The sequence below is a fragment of the Pteropus medius genome, unplaced genomic scaffold, assembly GCF_902729225.1.
Source record: "Pteropus medius unplaced genomic scaffold, Ma_sr-lr_union100, whole genome shotgun sequence".
NCBI lineage: Eukaryota > Metazoa > Chordata > Mammalia > Chiroptera > Pteropodidae > Pteropus > Pteropus medius.
In genome coordinates, this window is record NW_024349225.1 from 758,698 (window position 1) to 773,381 (window position 14,684).

General features: G+C 32.5%; 1 protein-coding gene across 1 annotated transcript in view; it reads right to left on the minus strand.

Moving 5' to 3' along the window:
* The window catches only part of LPGAT1 (lysophosphatidylglycerol acyltransferase 1), a 62,205-nt gene that overhangs the window by 20,159 nt on the left and 27,362 nt on the right, over positions 1–14,684 (minus strand). The window contains 4 exon segments of the mRNA XM_039881142.1: positions 4,867–4,993; positions 8,300–8,573; positions 11,395–11,490; positions 13,466–13,584. Of these exon segments, the coding sequence (XP_039737076.1) occupies positions 4,867–4,993; positions 8,300–8,573; positions 11,395–11,490; positions 13,466–13,584 (616 nt within the window).

The window sequence follows — 14,684 nt, forward strand, 5'->3', positions numbered from 1 at the left end:
ATGAAAGCAACACCTCTGCTTTTGGTAATCTATGCCACTATATTCGTGGTTATACCTTTTTTCAAGAGTTTAGAAATGAAAATATAAGTTCCTTCTGCACATGACGATCAGCTTCTCTAACTCATTGTCCTAATTTGGAGTGAAGCAGACATTTATATTAAGGACAGGGTTTACTTTTGCTTTTATGCCTATAAACATTGTACCTCTGTGATTAAAATCTAATCATGTTTGATTTTCCTATTAACTCCTTAACAGCGCACACAGTGCCCATTACTTATTTATAGGAATAAGCTGCCTTCCAGGGTGACAAGAATTTAAAGAGAACAGGGCAAGGAAAAAGTTATTTCCATTCAAATGTTTTCAGAGTTAAACCTTTAGTATCTCTTTTACAATAACTTTACTTTTGAAAATGAGCAATAATGTAGTTGTATACAAACTAATCAAAAATATTTCCCTAGTTAAACAACATATAATACTGAAAAGTAAGGAATAAGAAAAGACATCTTTTCTCTTAAAGTAATAAGTGGCTTACACCCACTCTATGTGGAGTAATTTACTAACATGGGACTTAGCAAAAATCCATACACGTTTTATCTTAATAATAGTACTTTATATTTGTAAAGTTCTATCAGTCTATCGTTTGGTGCTCAAACAATACATTCACTGAAGCCTGGTCGCCTCTGGCCTTCAAGGTCCTAGGATGGGCTGCCTGAGGAGGTATGTATACATGTGGCCGGGGGACTTAATCACTGTTAACCACAAATTTTCTAAGGAATAAGTTCCAAATACTTGACTAAAACTTTGACTTGTTTTGAAAGATAAACACTACCTATTTATAAAACAGGATCTAGTATATAACCATGTCACAAAATTTTACTTTTTCACTTATGTGGTATTTTAGGAAAGTATTTCACAGCATATAATAACATAGGTTCATCTCTTCCAGAAATTCTAAAAATCAACACAAGCCTAAAAAGTAAGAAGTGAATTGACAATGTGGAAACTGCTCTTAGAAAAAACAAAAATAAATATCTAAAATAAACTATTGCATTCTTATGCTTTTTCCTAAGCATCAGTGCAGAAACTTAAAATCCAGAACATTCTGGTAATCTAGATGATTCTTTCCCTGTTTAAATAAATGTTGAAAATACTTAATGTCACTGATACAGTATGACTGGAGTCACTCTGTAGGAAAAACATCTATCTTTCTCAGAGACCTCCATACATCTGTCACAACATGTTCTAATGAAGTACAGAAGAGGTAGCAGACTTTACTTGGTAGCCTCGACAATAATTTCCAAGAATAGAAAAGAAACATATTAAGGAAATAAAAAATGGCTGAACCACTGATTAATGTTAAATAAATTATGCCAGTGTTATTGTTTCCCAAGTGAATTGTAATGGCTAGGAAGTCACAGTGTAGTAGAGTGCCCCAGCCCCTCAAAGGCACATTCTGTGGCTCTCAGCAGGCACCAAGGTGTATCACACAGAAAAGGACAGTTATTGACCTCCAGGAAATTTATCTAAAATATGATCAATAGAAACTTATTACAAATTTAATATTTATGAATTGTTAAACTTCTCCTTAACCTGTTTGTATTTCAATTTGGAGTTTCTCTTAGAAGTATGTTTCATTAAATTACTACCACCTCCAAATTTGCTCTGATTTGATCTAAAATAGCTGCCTTTTAATTGGTACTAGTATTCGGGGATTTGTATTAACTCTTTTTATGTCCTTCTAACTGTATTATTTTTTTTAAACTAGACAAATTACATGTAATATCCAAAATGGGAGCTGATAAATGCTGAACAGAATGGGATAACTCCCTTCTGACTCTCACATATATGCTTCTCTAGATTATACTGAAAAAACCAGCGAGAACATTAACTTGCCCAGCTGAACATAACAACTAAGTCATCACTTAAACTAATTTTTTTAAGAATGAGGGCTGCTTTATTATTTTTTAAAGTCACCTGGGGTTAAAAAGAAAACAAATACTTTCTAGACATGGAAAACAAAATTAGCTGGCACCACAGGAGTTAATTGCAATGTTCTGGATAAATTACAGTTAACTGCAGGAAAAAATACATTCACGAATAGTTTTTAAAATCTGCCTGTAGGTGAAGATAAGTAAGCCAACATTAAGCAAACCTACTATTTTTCAGTGAACTTTATAGTCTCTAGATCACCTTTTCCTACCTCTCTGGGCACCCATTCCCCACTTTAGGCAGTCAACGCTATTCAACTTTTCTTGCCAACCTCCCCACATTAAAAGAGATAGAGATCGAATCCCGGTTATTTATATTAGTGTATATGATTTCTAATGTTGCATTTTAAATCTCTTATTCTAATTGAAAACACACCACCCTTGTTTAAAAGTTTTAAAATATAACCAAACAACTGGAGAGGCTGAACAAAAACCGATCTTTCTGAGAACAGAAAAAACAAAATTAAAAAGGTAAAGAATATCATTTTGTTTAAACTTATATTAATTTCAATGGAATTATTCCTGCCAGGAAAAAATTCCAAGATATGCAATAAACAGATTATTTTGAAATTGAGAAAGCTGGGAAGTGACCAAAAAAAAAAAAAAGCCCAAATAAAAACCAATCTTTTTTTCTGTATCCCTGGGGGTGTCCTGGTGGCCTAGAACAATTCTTGAGGGGAACTAGTCAACCTACGGCTGACACAGACTTAACTCCTGGGAGCTAAGGATATGGCCCACATCCCTTCTCACAGGCTTCTTACAAACCTCAAAACTGCCTGACACCGAGACGCCTCCGCTCTCTCTTGGCTCTTTCGTTTGCTCTCCCTTTCTCATCTGAGCACAGATCCTTCCTTTTTCCTAACACTGGTTAGACAATGAATGATCTCTATTAAATTACTAAGAAGAAAAGTATATCTTCTTCTATGTCCCAAGATTCATAGTGCGCAAGTGTGTGTGTAAATAAATAATCAAGTATAATTTGTATATTGTATTAATTAAATCATATTTGGGGTATGATTCTAAACCATAATTTAACCTCTGCTAATCTAACACATTAAAAATTTTTTTTAGTATTTCTGTCTGGTAATAAAGTTTCTTATAGAAATATATTTCTGAGAAGCCTCTATTTTATTAATAGAAGTATTTTTTAGCATCTAACTAACAGTTTCTCATCTTCTATCTACTATTTAGTTCTGATCTCTAAATCAGATGTCCTTAATCTGTTTTTTAAATACTTAATCTATTTTGAGACTAGAGTGAAAGCTATGAATCTTCTCTACAGAAAACTGCAAGCATACACAAATTTTTGTATAGTAATTGAGTTAAAATTTTTTCTCATTTCCATCTATGAGACCCAGGGTTAAGAATCTCTGTTTCAAGTGAATTTAAGAGCCTTGCATTTGCTCTTGTTAAAATAATTTTGCTAAAATGACCATTTCTTCATTTTCTAAGATCCCTTATTATTCCATTCATTTTTCGAGTATCTATAAACTAAAATTTCTTCTACTTATTGGTTAAAAAAGAAAAGCAAGGTCAAGTTTAACTGACCACTTATATAATTTAATGTTGTCTTCCTTGTCTCAGTCCTTTTTGGGTATGCTATGCTAGGATGATCTACATATATACAACTCAGGCACAATCAAACGTGTTCAAAACATAAATCCAACAGCCACATATTCCTGCCTTGGGCATTAGAATTCAGCTTCATTTATAGATTAAAATTTAAAAACTTAATGAAACCTACGTGTTTTATACATATGAAAATAAAACTGTTCCTGGAGAAATCCTTCCAGGGCCTAGCACAATGCTTTGTACATATTAAGTGCTCACTAATTTAAGTAAAATGGATAATATATATGGAATGGAATCAGAGTAGTCATTGAGAATTACATTCTTATCTTCTATATTCCTGCCAGGAAAAAATTCCAAGATATGCAATAAACAGATTATTTTGTAATTTAGCGATATAAGTCACACAGCAGAATCAACCGTAATTTTATAGTCGTCCCTCATGTGTCAAAAACCCAAACTGTAATATCTAATTTAAAAATCTAAAATTTAAGTTTCAAATTATTCCAACTCTGTAGTTATGTTTTAAAAACTCTGATGATTTACTTGTATGAAACACGCTGTTTACTATCAAAGAGTATGTAATTTGAGTAGTTTCCCTCTTGAATTGAGGGTTTTGTGGCAGTTGTGATCTTCTTTGGGACTAATTGCTCACTTTATAATTCAGTTGCCATGGGTTGAGATCTTTGACCAGGAAATAAAGTAAAGATAAATGGTTTAAAAAGTGATCAAATTTATCCATGACTTATCAGCACCATGCTTGGCATATAATATCTATACATATTTACATAAAACTTTTTAAAAAATCTACATTAAAAAATCTCAAAATTCTAGCACAGAATACTCAATAAATGTTTCTGTTGTTGATTATGCAAATGATAAGCATATTAAAATATTAAAAATTTAAAAGTAAGTCACAGCTAATTTATCAGTTTAATCAATTAGAAAATCTTACATGACTTAATACTTTAAAAACAAATTCTGTTTCTATTAATACAAGTCTACTTAATCCAAATGAATATATATTTATCCTTGATATTTGTCCTTTAAGTTAATTACTTGTGTAGAATTACTTCTACTCAAGAGTTTCAGGCAATCAAGTAACCATAGTGTTCCTAGAATGTAATTTTTAGAGACTTTTATCACTCAGTCAAAATACTAGTTCAAATGACATTTACATGTTAAAAATTCAGCATACGAATGATTTTTAGTCAATTATATCAATTAAAAATTTAAAATTGAAACATTCATACTGTCCTGAGATAGTACTTTATGTTGGCGATATGCTTAGTATTAACAGAATTCTCACCTGTAATGTACATGTGTGACTGTTGGTTTCCTGTATGCAAGGATCCAGGTCTGAATATCTATGGGTTCAGCTTTGGGATATGCTATGGTTGTATCTATTATCCACTGGAGGCCTTTTGATTTGCTGTCTGAGAACAACAAAAAAATGACTTAAAATTGGATCAATTTTTATATTATTTACAGCAAATAACAGTACAGATTACTTGAGGAGTATAGAGCATACTGATGATACCCCTTCTGCTTTAAGAAAACAGGATGAACTTTGGTGTTACTGTTCTACATAATGCACTCAGGATGAAATTAAGCATTTCCGATTATATTATAAAACAGATAAGTCTTAAACAAATTAACAAATAACAGTACTATTATTTATTGGACATGCATCATTCAAGTATTCAATACAATTACGCAGCATCAAGATCTAATTTAAATTTTATCACTCATAAAAACTGCCCTATGAAAAGGTCAGAAGCTAAAGTATCACATCACAAAAGTGAAAAAGAGACCTCAAAAATAACAAAAACATTCACTAAATATAACACAATATAATATGAACACCCAGGTTTGTGATACCTGGGAGGCACTAATAAATACTGAAATAAGGCAATAAAATTGAGCATTATATTGATGCACATGATCATCACTTGCTGCTCATTTAAAACAAACCAGAAAAAGTCCTCTTATTTTAGCAAGAGCTACATACAAATAAAGCAATAAATTTGTCTGTCCTTGGTAGGTACGACAGGTATTGTCACTGTGAGAGGGAATGGGGACGTGCTGTCAACTTTGTACTTTGCCCGCTGTTTGTATTGCCAGCATGGAGTACAGAGTTGAGCAAGAATTGAGAGGGGAATCCTCACAGGGAATGGTGATAGCTAGACTAACATGTAATGGTCTATGCTTTGTCTGACGTATTTAAGAGATTCCTAAAAAATAAAACATTTTCAAAAATAAGTGCAAAACAAATATGCATTAAGAATCGATGATATTTTACTTTCGTCTGTCAAATAATTACAAACTGGCTTCATATTCTTTAAAAATTTTAGATAACGCCCTGAAAGGAAAATAATACCCATAAAAGAAATCAGTAAAAAAAATTTATTTTTAAATATTGTATTGCTAAAGGAATAGAGTTTATGAAATAAAACACACTTTGACAAGATAACGGTGATGTACATGCTGAAATGTATACTGATGTATGCAACTTATGTTGAGATGCATTAAAAAAAAACAAACCAGGATGGACTAATGGGCAGACAGAAGGATGGATAGAGATATGATAAAGCCAATACAGTAAAATGTTAATTATAGAATCTAGCCGGTTAGTTCATAGATATTAATTGTAAAATTCTTTCAAGTTTTATGTATGTATAAAAATTTTATAATAAAATCATGAGAAAAAAAATCAGGGTTCAGTTTAGTATCTATTACATCATTTAATAAACAAAGAAAAAAATTAATCTTTTTAAAGTTAATCAGATACAACTTAATTTTGATATGTGTATGGTTCACATAGTAAAACAGATACAAAGGCATGCTTTGAGTTTATATGGAATAAAACACTAAATAATGAATTTGAACAGTAAAGAAAATAACATACAAAATACCAAAACAGAGAAAAAAATGGTAAATTGCAAGTAAAACTAGTTTTCAGGTATAGACTTTCTAGAATTTCTTATGATTTCTCCTAACAGCTAGAATAAAAACTTTAACTAAGGTAAAATAAATAATAAACTACTTTGCTTTGGTTATAAACAGAAATTGTCTCGTTCCCAAGGAAAAAACCATTTTCTTCACCATTGTGTAATCAGTACGACAATTGCCCCTACCTTTGAGAGATCTATGACCTCACAGGAGAACAGACTGACTGGGTAAAACGATTTAAAAACAGCAGTCTTAATTAGTGCAACAAATCCTTTTGGAAGGCCTTCCCTTCAAGCTTTGGCTTGGCTGACATTGCCACAGTGTCTCTCTTGCAGTGAAGCTATTCTGAACTTTCCTTTTCTATTAAAAGACTCTTTCAACTTGTCTTTTTAATAGATGATGAAAGATTAAGAGAGCTGACTGCCAAGCAGCTGCTTAAAAACACAAATGAAAGGAAAACTCAGTGTAATCTCACAGGCATTATTTCTATGTCTGGTCCTTATTGCCAGTGTAATCTCACAGGCATTATTTCTATGTCTGGTCCTTATTTAAAAATACGTATTCCTGAGAACTTATCATTTCTATTTTTATTTTATCTAAAGAATATTAAAAAAATAGCAAACTGCCACTAAGGAAACAGGCCTACTGAGTTTTTCTTCTTTTTTTCCCCTAGTGAGTTTCTTTCAGCTTCTCTCACCAAGCTTTCATCCTGTCTTAGATAAACTTCTTCATAACAGTCTTTACGCTGTTGGTCCAAATGTCACCTATAACACTTCACAATTCACCAGCCTATCTCAAAGATATGTAGTTGCATCTCTGAGTGTGTTTTACTTTTTCCTGGCCATAAAGTAATATATACTCATTATTTTAAAAAATTCAGAAAAGTATTAAGAAATGAGAAAAAAAATCATCCATGATGTTACAACTCAGAGAAGCAATCACTGCTAACATTTCCTTTCTATTGCTTTATTGTTTATATATTTGAGCTCAGATTGTTTTCATCAGAGGCATATGTTCCTCTCACTCTATTAACATTACAGAGCATATGCATTTTTCCAAGACAATAGAAACTCTACATAAACATAATTTGTAATGGCTGCATTGTATTCTGTTGGATGGATATTTGATAATTGATGATTACTTATCCATTCTCCCTTTCAGCTATTTCCAATTTTTTGCTATTATAAATAATGGTGTGATAAACTTCTTTGCTAGTATTTCAGATTATTTCCTTTTGATAGTATTATTCGCAGTTGAATAACTGAGTCATTTATCAATATTTTAAGGCTCTTAATAAATATTGCCAAACTGCATTAAATTCATTCTCTGTATTACAAAAAAAAAAAAACTTGGTAAATTTTATAAATGACAAAATATATATTATTACTATTTCATTTGCATATCTATGATTAGTTTTACAAATTAGTCACTTCTCTCCCTATATTTTTTAATCTAGTTATTCTACTTCTAAGAATCTACACCACAGAAATATTTCCACAACTATGTAAAGATATTTATAGGACTGTTTACTGCAGTAGTGGGAATGGCCAGGAGTAAGGATAGGCAAGACAAGGGAAAGACATCTTTTACTTTATGCATTTCTGTATAATTGGAATAAATTATTGTAAGTATGGATTACTTTTATAAACGGAAACATTTAAAAATTATATTTTCATCTTCTCCCAGAGTATTATTTCTATTATAAAGATAGAAAAGAACAACATCATCTTCTGAACTCCAGAAAACCTTTTAATTCTCACAAAGGAGAAAATGCTAAAAAACCACCATACCTAATTCTTTAGCATCTCCTCCTGCTGGACTTCCATTTTCCTGTCGTGCTACAAGTGCACTCAAAATAATTTTCGTTGCCCCAATCCTTGGCAGAGTGACATGCTTAAGAAATGGCAAGTTATTTTTCTCAGCAAATGCCTGACTTGTTTCTCGCCTTTTCCTGAGAAAGCCCCCTTCTGGGAACAGAACAATCCACTTTCGATCTCTACTCCTGTAATTATTTTCTAGGTGCTTCTTGAGAAGAAGAAGTTGTTGGTCACGATGAGATTTTCCCTAGAAGGCAGACACACATATAATACATATAGGTACATTTAAAATTAAAATGCCATAAAATTAAATAGAAACAACAGCTTCTAAAGTAAAACTCAATCACAGACTGGAAGCATGATTTCCCCCACTTACTGCCCATCTTGACCAGAGTGGTAAAAAGTCATCAGCACTTATATAAATAAAACTTTCTTCCTAAAGAAAAAAAAAAAATTGCTCCAATTGCCCCTGAAAGTTCATTCATTCATCAATTCAGTGACTCTATGCTGAGTGCCTACTACTTGCCAAGCACTGCCCTACACACTGGAGACAGAAGAGACCCTCATGGAGCTTACTGGAATGGGGAAAATAGTAAATAAGGAGTATAAATTCAACGGGTGATAAGTGTTAGGGAAAAACGTGTAAGAGGATAGAGAGGGTCAAGTGTCAGGGAAAGCGGCTCCAAGGAGGTGAAATTTGAGCAAAGAGCTGACAATGTGAGGGAACAAGCCATGTGAAGTTGGGAGACAAAGTACTCCGGGTTGACAAGAGCAAAAAGGACAAAGGTCGTGAGCTGGGAACAAGCTTGGCATGTTCAAAGAACTGTACCAAGGCCAGCATGGCTGAAGTGTGATGAATGAGGATGACAGCACAGCAGAGGAGGTGGATAACAGATAAGAAGGGCCTTGGACATGGTAAGTGGTTTGGGGTAGAAAGTCATCCGATAGTTTTAAATAAGGAGTGTCATAATCTCGTTTACATTTAAAAAAATCTCCTGACAAAAAGGCTACAGGAGACAAATTAGGAGAATATTGTAGTTTCCAGACAAAGGAGTTTGATGAGATTCAACTGTGGTTTACTGATGAGAAGTCAGTATATTCAGGAAAAAATCCGAAAGTCAAGGATCTGATGCACAAGGTCTTAGTTGTGAGGGAAAGAGAGGAAAGAAGATGACTTGGAGCCTGAAAAGAGGAATCTGGAAAAATTTGTAGGAAGGCGCAAAACCCACAACTAAATATTACAAAGTTTCTTCCAGTATGATCGATTTGCCAATAATTTTCCAGCCAACACAATTATAGAAGCTCCCCAGAATAATTTGGATGCTTTCAGACTTTAAATTATACCAAATGCAAAACAAGTAACACATTTTCTTAGCTAGTTTACTGAATTGAATTATGATTAAGCTTTATGTATTTAAGTTCTGAAGTTCTACATGTAAAATATTTTTAATATTCTTGGAAATATCTCGTCAAAACTGTCTAGTAGCAAAGTCCCAAGAAATTTTCTTTACCGTTCATACGTTTTTCTCTTCCCTCCCTCCATTTTATAGATTTTTATTATTATCTATTGGGATAAAATGTTGCTCTTTAGAAATAAATTTGCAAATCTCTTTGATATTCTGAAATAAAGTCTAAGTATGTAAAACTTTACATTGCAATAAAAAGGAAAATGTTTTAGAAGGCATCATTTTCTAATTTTATCTCCTCAAAGTACACCAAAAATTTAGTGTATTTTAGCCTCTTCTTGATAACTGAGTATCATTTAGGGTCAACTGTTAATACTACTAGAGTATAAATTCAGTAATTTCCTTAGACTCCCATGATGCAAAGGGCTCAGCTACTTTTTCTCCTGAATTCTTCCTAGACTGCTAAACTTCTGCTGTCTCCCTCTCCAGCGATATTCTGAGATTTTTAAGCTAGCCTCTTTGTTGTTCTGATCACTTTATTTTATCTCAACCTTGTGGCCAATCCCCACTGCTATTTATTCCTGAGGTTCCAGTGCCTATTCAATGTGTCTATTCAATTTCTCTGCTCAAAAGAACCAAGGGTGTTTGCAGAAGAAACTACATAATAGCACAGCATGTGAAAAACAAAAATATGTTCTATACATAAAACTGTCTGGAGTAAAGTGTATATATTTTTGTGACACCTACAAACTTCTAGCTTATTTCTGAATTTGTGGTTCTTAGAAAAAGCTTAATTAGATTCACTAGTTATTCATTAAGTACTTGTGCAAGGTACTACACAATCCAGGTTGAAGTTGCTGAACATGTAAATGCCAGCTAAGTGTGGTATTACCATACATAAAAATACCTGCATATTAAAATTCAATTATTTGTTTTTGAGGGAATAATGTGTGTGATAATAACAGCATATCAGAGAAATACTATAATGCAGTGCTGACTTGATAAGAGGGTATGACTCTTTTTCCTACACCAAACTATTCCTAATGCTTGGGACCCATTCCCAATGCCCCTTCTATTAAACCCATACTCATTCTTTAGATTTATGCCAAATATTATCTTCTCTAAAGTTTTTTCTGGATTTACAGAAATCTGATGTCCTACTTTTCCTACTATGAATTCTCTAAATATTTCCTCTTATTTATTTATTTAATAATCTCCTGACTGGTAATCTTATTTATTTAATAATCTCTCTACTGCTAATTTAGTTATATAACAGTGACTTGTAAATAAAAATAATAGCGATAATATAGATGATAGTGGTAATCATGACAGAAATGACGACGAAGGTAGTGGGCACTAGTCTGAGTGCTTGACATGTATTACTTAATTTAATCCCCTATCAGGGGAGAAACTTTGAGAGTTTCAATAATTTGCTCAATTCACATAGCTAAGAACACTGTACTGTTTATATAGGTAGAAGAAGGTAGAGAGTAGAATATTTACATTACTAGCATTTTAATGCTTATGCATATTCAAGTTTGGATTGAAATAAATGACTTAGAGAACAAGGAGTAGAGGACAAGGTTCTGTAATGCTGCATTTTAAAATAAAGAATCAGTTTAATCAGGCTATCATTGTGAAAAAAAAATGCTCGTTACTTACCTGTCTTATGAAGAAGTCTCCATGAATTAGAGAAACAATTCCAAAGTTTGTGTACTTAAAAATATGATCCATCAACCACATCATTTGAGCAACAACCTAAAATATTTAAAAACAAGAAATAATTAAATGTTGAATAGAAGAAACTATACTCAAACAACCTAAGTTTTGAGAGTACTTGAATGTATCATGGAGTATGCAATAAATCAAGTAAGCATTCCTACTTGTAAATATAAATTAATATTGCCCTAACTTATTAAGCAAGAGGTAAATCCCAGCTTTATGTTTCTCAATTACTTATTTATAAAAGATAAATTCTTCAAGATTTAAAATTGTTTGGCAATATCAGATCATAAAAAATGTTAGGATAACTAATCTGAAAATTAAAAAAAAAGAAAAACAAAAACAAAATTACTCTAGACAGAAAAATGAACCTGACACACTAACTGAAATCTATTTACAAAAGCAAACAAACCAAACTTGCTTCGTCCACATGATTGGAAGATTTCAGATTAACTAATATTCTGGTTAATAAAGTTATCACCTATGTTAAACTGGAGTTACAGTGATAATGTTAGGCATATTTATATTGACTATTTTAATCATTCTTTGAGATTCAAAAACCAATTAAAGACACTAGGCACTCAGAATAATCACTATAAATGTAATTATCATTTCAGCAAGAATAAAAATGTTAATTGGGGATTCTCTTGCTACAAAACCAAATAAACAAGTTTTTACAAAATTTTAACATCATGAATTTAGGTAACAAACAATAGATACTGTTATTAGTACAAATATATCTACATAGTGAAATAGTCTTTTAACAAATTCAAGACTTAATATAAGAAATAACTGAATTTATTCCACATTCCAGCAAGATTATATCTCTGCTTTTCAGATAGACAAGAAAAACAAATTCCAAAACAATCAAACATATTTTCCTGGACTCTCTCACCTCATTTCCTAACCCCTGACCTACTGAATCAAAATCTCTAGGGCCTTAAACACAACCAGGCTTATTCTCGCCTTGTTGTTTTGGCCAAGATTGTTTCAACGAGAAATAAGTCTCTCGTTTCAATACTCTTTTACTAAATTCTACTTCTCCTTCAAGGCCAAGTATATGTCCTCTTCCCTCCACAAAGTTTTCTATATTCATCAAGTACATACTGAACTCACCCACCACCGAATACTTCTCACTTTGCAATTAAGTATTGCTTGCTATACCCTCCATCCACCTACCACTGGACTGTTAGCTCCAGGTCTCCCCATCTCTATTTCATCCAGAACCATTATATAAAAGCAAAGTGTCTTATATGGTGGTGTTCTATACTTATAGTCACTGATCATGAACACAAAGCAATAAACATCTATAGATTTGTTTCTTTACTATTAGGCCAAATATCAGCTCCATTAATTTTATATACTTTCTATTTATTTATTTTTCTATGAATAGAACCTCTAAGGTGATAATTCCTTTAATGCTAAAGAGAACTTATTTTAAACCCACCCAGTTTACAGATATATTTTAGTTATCAATATAAGCAATGTAAATTAACAGTTCAAATGCAATCTTAGGAACACTGAATAAATTGAGCCTAATATCTTTCTTTTCAGTATGTTTTGTAATGAAATCCAAAATAATACTTACCTTATTTTCCTTTGGCTAAAGATTCCCCAACTCCTCGAATTCACTGACCAATGTTACTCTTCGATCTTAAACAGTATTGCTTTTTGTGTCTGTATTTCTCAAGCTGGCAATCCACTACTTCATCTCAAGAAAGCCCCCAATTTAAACCACATTAATTTTACTTTCATCCCAGTTATTTCTTTTAAAAAAAAAATAGCCTTATGGAGATACAATTCATATTATCGCAGTTATTTTTTTAAGTCTCTAAATTCCTCTCCTGGAGTGACTTAGAATTATGTACATTTTTCTTTTTTAAAATTTTCTAAATTTTCAGGAAAAGTATACATATTAAAGTCTACGTTCTAAACTATAGTAATATACTTGAATCGATTGTTTATTAACCTTTCCTTTCTACTGTCTACTTCTGCCTTCAGAATGGCTTACCAGTCCTTTGTTCTGGAGGCACATCATCAGTGTACACACATCTCCCGTTGCTTGATGATTCACCAACATTACAGCTTCATCCTTTGAGACCGCTTCGATATCGTCTCCCCATTCCATCACTGTAAGAATAAACAAGCTGTCATTTTAAAGATTTTTAGAGAAAAACTGGTATACATTAATGATACATCACCTAGCTAAAACTTCTGAAAGTTTAGAACTCTATTTCCTATAAAAATCAGGACACTGATATAACATTAGGTAGAACCCAAAAATTCCCATTAGAATATAAAACGGTTTTTTGATCTAGAAGTTTACTTCTTCAAATTTATGCTACAGAAATATTTGTCCAAATAGGCAAAGATAAATGCATAAAGGATGTTTAATGCAACTTAAGTGTTCACCAACAGGGGAATGGATATGAAAATCATGATATAATGAAGAGATAACCTTCAAAGAATGGAAGATATCCGCATGCTAACCCCAAAAGGAATTGTTATCAAGTAAACAGAGCAAATGTATAGTATGATTCCATCTTTTTAAAGAAGAAATCAAATTTCATGTTATGTAACATGTTGAAAAAAGTCTGGGGTAATTAATTCCAAACTTTTAATACTGCTCACCATTGGGAAGTGATTCCCAGAGCCCTTCAGATTCTATTTTACAATAAAATAAGTGAATATTACAAAAATGTATGAAGTATTTTCATTTTAAAATAAGAAAAATAAAGATGTTACATTTATTTAAAATCTCCAGATGAAAAGTCATTGCACCAAAACCGTACACTCTATAGAAAATAGTGGTTACTCCATATGGTTATACTTCATTTCATAGTAAATTTATCTCACAGAAAAAAAAAAAAATTGAGCCTCAGTTTTAAACATCAGGATTCTACAAAGAATTTTCTAAGGCTCTTCAAATGTCTGGCATGAATCACCAGAGGTCGAATAGCCATTAATATTCACTCATCTCACTCACTGCCAGAAGGAAAGAAGTCGAACTGCCTGTGTATCATGGTTCTGGATGAAATAGAGATGGGGAGACCTGGAGCCCACCTGCTTCACCTCCCCCAGCCTCCCTTCTTCCCCAATCACCTTTCACTGTCACCCCAATACACTGGAGTGCCTCATTATGCAGTGGAGAATCCCTAAGGAACAGAGGTAGAATAGAAGTAGAACACTGAGAGAGCCACCGGTGGCACCAACTCTCCTGTCACAGCGCC